This window comes from Solea senegalensis, linkage group LG6, assembly GCF_019176455.1.
Source record: "Solea senegalensis isolate Sse05_10M linkage group LG6, IFAPA_SoseM_1, whole genome shotgun sequence".
Classification (NCBI taxonomy): Eukaryota; Metazoa; Chordata; class Actinopteri; order Pleuronectiformes; family Soleidae; genus Solea; species Solea senegalensis.
Window position 1 is genome coordinate 5,070,042 of NC_058026.1, and position 7,657 is coordinate 5,077,698.

General features: G+C 41.5%; 1 protein-coding gene across 3 annotated transcripts; it reads right to left on the reverse strand.

Moving 5' to 3' along the window:
• Positions 1-477: 477 nt before the first annotated feature.
• Positions 478-7,423, reverse strand: LOC122771268 (pannexin-1-like). Of its 3 annotated transcripts, XM_044028735.1 has the most exons (7): positions 6,850-6,907; positions 4,695-4,816; positions 4,028-4,149; positions 3,728-3,921; positions 2,610-3,111; positions 1,423-1,570; positions 478-1,332 (listed from the first exon to the last, which is right to left on the reverse strand). In XM_044028735.1, exons 2-6 carry the CDS (start codon positions 4,711-4,713, stop codon positions 1,424-1,426), a joined length of 984 nt encoding a protein of 327 aa, XP_043884670.1. In that variant the 5' UTR covers positions 4,714-4,816; positions 6,850-6,907; the 3' UTR covers positions 478-1,332; position 1,423. The 3 variants fall into 3 exon arrangements, with proteins under 3 accessions (XP_043884670.1, XP_043884668.1, XP_043884669.1); XM_044028733.1 differs by lacking the exon at positions 4,695-4,816 and having other exon boundaries at positions 6,850-7,423; XM_044028734.1 differs by lacking the exon at positions 6,850-6,907 and having other exon boundaries at positions 4,695-5,275.
• Positions 7,424-7,657: the final 234 nt, after the last annotated feature.

Sequence of the window (7,657 nt, forward strand, 5' to 3'; positions counted from 1 at the left end):
ATTCTACTCAAGTGAATAGAGGAATATTACGGTGGCCTGGTTGTGTAAACGATTTATAAATGTGTTTTGCGTTTTGTAAATTTGTTTTGGAAAACGTGAATGTGTCTCAAGCTGTGTAAAAGTGTTTCACACTTTTTAATAATATTTTGCACTTCCAAGCCACCATAGAATATCCATGTAATGAGATTTAAAAATAAACTAAACCTACAACACCAGATTACAAACAAAATACAGCCCTTTTTTTCCTATTACATGTATGTGAAGTTTGACAGAGTGAAATTTTTACAATAACTTGTCGGTAAACATAACATAATCAGGAATTAAAGTAAAGGGGATATTTTGGACAAAAACAATGACAACATTTTAAATATTCTATGTTTCTCCTGTTATCCCTAAGAAAATCTGCTTTACTGTTATTATGTGTGCAATAATATTGGTATCTAAGGATAATGAAAAGAAACACTGTCACAATGTAACTGAGAAAAAAAAACATTCTTTATTTGTACTGGGCCTGGAAGGCTACTGATTCAAGTTTCATGTACAATGTAGAGATTCTCTCAGTTTGGACAAGCCAGGGTCTTGCTGTCCTTTCAATATGCACAGTATATACTGCTGTTGTTTACATTACATTTACAGATAAATAATCACATGCTTCACAGCTTCACAGTCCAGACCAATCACTACATCTTATCCCATACGTAAAGTGTAAACAGAAGTAGGCCCAGAGTTCAGCAGAGGAAGGCTCTTGCATCTGATCAGCTAGTGTTATTACAAACGAACGTGGTTTATACAGTAAATAATGATGAGAAGGCATTTCAGATTTCAGATCCTGAGAAAAGTTACATTTACATTAGAGAAAAACGTATGAAAACATAAGAACTGCATTTCAGAGAAAGCCGCACCTCAGACCTACATCTAAGTTATTGAGAAATTCATAAAAGCTACCTTGCAGCAATGAAGAAAATGAAGAAAAATCTTGAATCCAACCCTTAATTGGAGAAAATTTGACTTCTTCTTGAGCCCAAAACCCTAACCTCCCATCAAGTTTCAAAAAAAAGGAATGAAGCATAGGGCTTGCATAATTCTGCTTAGAGGCAGTGCTGCTCTGAAACATAACTTCCATAGAGGAGGTTATAAAAATATGACATCTACTGTAGGAGGTAAATGTTTTTTGGTCAAACACCACGGAATGTGTGAATGAGTGTAAACCATTTGAGTTATACTTTGGTATAACTACACTATCAGCAAATGAGATAAAACTAACATCGTTATGGCCCCGACATCAGGCTCGATCCTCATCAAGTCAGTTATTTAGTGACAAGGCGGAGAGGTCTGAAACAAAAGAAGACTATTTTAAGTTTTAAACATAACTGATTTCACTGATGTGCTGTCAAATGCAGAGAAATGAATGGTCTCCTTCACCTTACTCAGGCTTGTCAGTGTTTTTCTTGTCCTTGCGTGTGCACGCCATCTTACAGTCTATGACATCGGTCTTCACCTGACCCAGGGACTGCAGCAGGCACATGGTGTCAAGGCCTTCATCGCCTGCCTCTTGCAGTAGCTCGAGCACCTGTGAATAAAACATTCCCTTTTCAAATTTTCTAACAAATGTCTATCACTGATTCACTGACCATGTTGTTCTCGACATGTTAACTTGAACAAAAGTGGACATACATGGATAAAATGAATTCACAGTTATGAAAAATTGTATGCCGAGGATACACAACATGCATTCTTGTTGTCACAACCCACTTGTTATTGGACTTTTTATGAATCTGTTCTCTTTACATTGTGCTTTTAGTTCTGTTTTGTTTTCAGTCCCTTGTTTCCTGTTTTATTGTTTAATTTCTCCTTGTGTGTACCATGTCCAGTTTTGCTTCCTGTCCTGTCTTCCCTGTTGATTGTCTGCCCCGCCCCAACGTGTTCCACCTGTGTCTTGTTTGTCTCACCCGTGTTTGATTGTCCCTGCCTCCCCTAGTGTATTTAGTCTGTGTGCTCCCCAGTGTCTAAGTTGGTTCAATTTGGTTTGTTAGTTTTTTCATACTCATACTCATAGTTTATGTTCTTCTGTTTGTTTTTCTGTGTTTGGGATTTCCTGTTTTTTTTTTTACTACAGTTTTTCTCAATCCTGGTCCTGGGGGACACTGAACAACTACACTCAGAGCCAGACCGGCCCAAGACATAAGCGAACTAAGCGGCTGCTGTGAGTAGGGAAAAAAATAATTCAACATTTAGAAGAAATCTAGATATCTTTAGCTACATCTATATATCTGAATAGTGTTAAGTGTACGTTATTTGCACATATGTTACAAGTTTTAAAAACCAAGGCTATTAAACTAGTTACAATGCAGTGTCTGTCATTTTTGTTTTCTTTCAAGTTCAGTATTACCACACTTAGTGCTTCACTTTGAATATGAAAGTAAAGGGCCATTTCTGGGAGGTTACTGTCCTCTAATGTTTTTTAAAAACAATAGTGGCACTGGTTTGGAGTAAATAATACAGCTGTAATAAAGTGAATGCTATCAATAATAGTGAAGCACAGGTGAAATAAATTCAGCTTGAAGCCTGCCCTAACTGCACTTGTCCTCCACCTGTGACTTGTGACCCACCTGCAGACACTTGAAAGATTTGAGTTCACTCAGGTTCTCCCGCAGGAACAGCAGATAGATGCTGAGGTCGTTGTAGAACGGCGTGACCACGCCTAAAGAACCGAACCCTGGCAGTATCTCATACGGCCGCAGGAAGCACGTGCTCTGACGTGACGGTCCAAGAGCGGCATACACCACCAGCGGAGCGAGAAGCACATACACCACCAGGTTGATGTAGCTGAGCAGCCTGAAGACACCCACTGCCACCAGCTTGCACTGGACGGCAGACGGCACCGCGCTGTCGTTCTTCAGCACTCCCGTCCGCAGGTTGCAGGGAAACTCGTCTGTGAAGGAGGCCAGTTGGATGTAATAGCCGAGGTAGATGCAGGCCAGCAGGAGGGTCAGCAGGGTCAGGCCTCGGCACACCAGGTACTTCACCACAAGGCAGCGGAAAAAACGCTTGGTCTTCAGATATTGCTCCACCAAAGGGTATTTGAAGCAGCTCTCAGTCAGGTCCAAAGCGCTGTCACAGAATTAATGCATTATGTGACGTTGAAACCAGTGACGGACACACAGAAGAACAACATAATGACACTGTAAGAACACAAAACACTTTGATCAACTCATGGGTTGGATCAGGGCCACTTCACCCAAAAAATATACAATTTTTTATTTTTTTTTTAACCAATTTCCAGAGATAAAAGTGTTATTCAATCATCAGACAGTGGATCTGAGATACATGTCTCATTCCCACATCAAGAGAGGAAGTTGGGATTTCTCTTTATGGATTTTCAGTGAAGTTTTATGACATTAGCCTAATAGCATAGTCATTCAAGTCATATTTGAATGTAGGACGTAGGGAATAAGGTAGGGTGATGCAGCAGTGGTAGGAGAGTTAAGTTAGGCAGATATCACAATTACCAAAAAAATTACTTTAGGCAGTTATGCTTTTAGACTAACGATGAGTAAAAGATCTGAAATCAAGGCATGCTTTTCAAAGTAAGAGAATAATTGGAGCGAGGTTCTACTTCTGTCTTCCAAGATAATTTCATGCAGATTATTCCTCGCCATCTTCATCACCCTCCTGTATTTTGTCTCTTTTCTTTCAAAAACCTGGAGCCAGCCGATAACGTGATTACCTCTGCGTGTCCTCGGGTGCATCTTTGCTGGACGCCAGGTTCTTCGCCAGCTTGATGGAGCGATTATAAAAGCGGTCCAGCTCCTCCATGATAAAGTTGAGGTCAGAGGAGAGGTGCGGAGCCGCAGTGAAACGCCAGAACAGCGCTGGGATGTACATGAGGATGGCCAGTAAGAGCAGGATGTATGGAAAGAACTGAGGGGGGGGATATGGAAAATAACATAAAATGTAGTCTTAAAATTATTGAAAGAACATATCGATATATCTACATTGTCTGTGGATGTTAATGTGACGTGTGAACCTTGTGCAGCCATAGTGGGGAACTGTTGGCCTGTTGCTGCACCGCAGCCCAGCAAAACGAGTCCACATACGCAGCCTGCCTCCACGAGAAGTTAGTGGGAGCGAAGCAGCTGATCTGCGTACCTGGATGACGGAAAGTGAAGAATCACAGGCAAGAGTAGAGTCAGTTAACCTGCCATCATCGGCTCCACTAACTGTGTAAAAGATTGTTGGTGGGTTACATTGTGCTCTGTTATATAGGGAGTACAAAAGTAAATCCAGTCAGGCCATGCACAGTGACCCAGATAGTTGACAGGAGAGTCAGGGCCAACAAAATGATTGACAGACTCGCTGATGCTTTGTTGGACATAAACCAACATACTGTCCACAGGCCGTGTCTTCCTGGGAATCTCGGACAAAAGAGAGACATTGTTACCATTGTTAAAATTGACACCCGTGTTTTAAGTCGAAAATGTCTAAGTTTAACGGCCTGTCTTCATCCTCTCTGTGCGTGATCATCCATCCACCGGTACTCTGTCCAGCATGTGGAACTATCAGCTGCCTTATTCTAGCCCTAACCCTCCCGGCTGCCTTTTAAGATATTTCAATAAAATTAGAGGAACAGTTCAACTTTAAAATTTGAGCTTCAAAAGGCCCAAACGGTTAACATGACTCTGGTCTTGACTGACCTTTCATCTTCATCTTCATCTTCCTCCTTGCTGCTGATGGATGCTCTTATCCAGGAGAGATTCGAGCTGCTCCCCTGGGCTGCCTGCTGTAGCTCCCTTTCTTTTCCCTTTCTTATTCTCTCCTTTCAAGGCATTATGCAGCAGTTGTTAAATAAAAAGAGACCAACAGTATGAATAAGACTGCTTGGTTACATTACAACAAGGCAAAAGGCTACTTTTTCTGCAGGCAATTTCTGTTTTTCATTTAGCAAATCAGTTACTGCAAGTGTTAATTATGTAGCCTAATGTAAACCTACACGATACTAAATATTCAGCCTAAGTATACTGATAAATTCACATGCTGTACCAATGACAAACTCTACTGACATTCTACCGGGAGTATTAATTAAAAAATAATATTAATTGGGTCAATATTATCACCTGCTTTTAATCGTCGAGTATTTATAGATGGTCATGTCAGCATGGGCCACATACACAGTTAAAAGGCACTTGCTTGGTCCAGAGGGCAAAGGGAAAGTGCTATAGCACCACCTAGTGTCTACCTGTGCACGCCACTGCCGTGAAAGGTGGGGTACACCCTGGACAGGAGACCAATTTAGAGAGTCCAGCTAACCTCTCTGCATGTTTTTGGACATGTGGAAGACAAACAGAGTACCTGGCCAACCCCCAGGGATAAGAGATGCAAACTCCACACAGAAAGGAGCAAACCGGGATGCAAACTAGCGACCTTCTTTGCTAAAAACAGTATGTAACATACAATTTAATGGAATGTTTTTCAGTCTTCTTGTCTCAGTGTCTTTATCAGAACTGACTGTGATATGATATAAATAATAATCAGAATAACACCAGACTGTGGTTATGTAGCCTGTGAAGATTATATAGATTTGTTAAACATGCTGATGGAGCTTGTGTTTGCACTAAAGAGGGAATTATGTTGATCTAATTTAGCGCATCACCTTCTGTTGTTGACATGTGTGAGATAGTCTCCTCACATGATGTGTCCATATGGCACCGGTTTATCTATAATGGCTTTAATTAGTCACAACCTGGCTCAAGGGAAGGACAGAATATACAGACTGCACATGGTTCAGTAAAATTATTTTGAAGCCTCCATATTTTGTATCAAAATACTTTTTTGAATGGTTCTCCATTTAGTCAATGCACTTTTTGAGATGGTTTACTGCTATGTTGTGTACAACCTGACAAGGTCACTTCCTGCCTCAAAGTGTTTCTTGCACATTTAACATGAAAACTTATTAGCATAATTTTTAGCAGCTTAACAGTGGGAAATGATTGTATTGGATGTTAATTGGGTATTAAATATGACAACCTGATGGTATATTAATAGTTTTGCTTATACTATACTTAAGGAAGAGGTCCTAGAACCTGAGTTACCGGGAAAAAAAAATCTCAGGGTTACTTAAAAATACAGTATTATATTTTGATACATGGTTTGGCAGCTGTATTTTGTACTTTAGTTTGACACATTTCTTAGATGGGTATTTTCTTTTTAAAATACATTTTGCTGTATGTTTTGCTCATGCGTGTCTACATGGCACTGGCTTACTGTATATATAAGGGCTACACATAGGAGCAAGGATTACTGAACGGGCCTATCAGGGCCCAGGGGCCCAGGTGTTGGGGGGGGAGCCCTGGGGAGCCCTGGAGCCCTGGAGCCCAAGCCTCTGTGCTACTATCCTGACTACTATCTTCACTATAATGTTATTCATCCTAATAGTTTAATGTGGCCCTGAAGCCAAATAACACTGGTAATTATGTGACATATTATTGTTTGGGAGGAGCTTTTCCAGTCTGTGCCAAGGGGCCCCATTGGCTCCTAAACCGCCCCAGTGTCGGAGAGTTTGTCAGTGTGTGAAGCTTCCTTAACTTTCCATCATCATCAGCAGCAGCACATACGTCATCTGACTCACTCATCTGGGCGTGAGGGAGACAAAAGGGTGGAGACTTGAACCACACCTTCTCAAGCATCCACGCTTCTAAGCAAATGCTCACACACACACACACGAATATCACTGCGTGTCTAAAAAGAGCGAACACTGATCAGCTCCACATTGTTTTTGTATTGTTCTACGTTATCGCCTAACATGATTATTAAGTGCCACTTCTTCACACAGAGGATGCTCTGACAACTCACCCACTGACACCTCCTGAGCGAAAGCGAGCGAGATGAGAAACAAAGGCAGTCCCACCGCCAGAAACGTCACTATCTTGTCCACCGCCAGCTCCAGACGCAGCCCCTTGTACTTGGCCTCCGCCGCGGGCTCCTTCAACAAAAAGTCGGAGAAAACGTACTCCGTGGCGACGTGAGCGATCGCCATGACGGACGGGAACAAAAACGCCGGTGTTGTCCTTTAATAATCACCTGACGGACGAGTCGGTTTCTCTTTTTTTAGTTTCGAAGAGTCCAAATAAGCGAAGTGCCGAACTCTGAGGTCTGAACTAATGACAGAGGGAACACTGGAGATCAATGTGTGAAACCCTGAGGTGTGATTGTTTACGCATCCCTCCATTCACTGCTCAGAAACTGCAGTCCGTTAACTGTAAAACCCCCACAGACATCAGGAGGCAGCGGGCTGTCCTGGCTGACTGCCACTAGAGGGCGACCGTGAGTCGTCCAATGCACCTGCCGCATTATCAAGAAACAACTCACACAAAGAAACACTCATGCATGCACTATTGTATTGGATGTTGCATTTAAATATGACAACCTGATTTTACATTAATAGCTGTGTTTACACTATGCTATACTATACTGTACTATACTATATTGTACTGTACTGTGCTATACTATACTATACCATGCTGTACTATACTATACTATAGTGTACTGTACTATACTATACTATACTTAAGGAAAAGGTCCTACACTGGTTATTATGTGCTGTCTTGATAGACAGTTGTATTATTGTCATTATTAATATAATTTGGATGTTGCCTGTCAA

Bases quoted from the DNA above. Each gene is read 5' to 3' on its own strand.
- LOC122771268 (XM_044028733.1), bottom strand. From the start codon at position 7,033: ATGGCGATCGCTCACGTCGCCACGGAGTACGTTTTCTCCGACTTTTTG. The intron at 3,922-4,027 runs GTTCACACGTCA...CCCCCCCCTCAG, and splicing joins CCCCACTATGGCTGCACAAG to TTCTTTCCATACATCCTGCT. The intron at 3,112-3,727 runs GTAATCACGTTA...ATTCTGTGACAG, and splicing joins GCACCCGAGGACACGCAGAG to CGCTTTGGACCTGACTGAGA.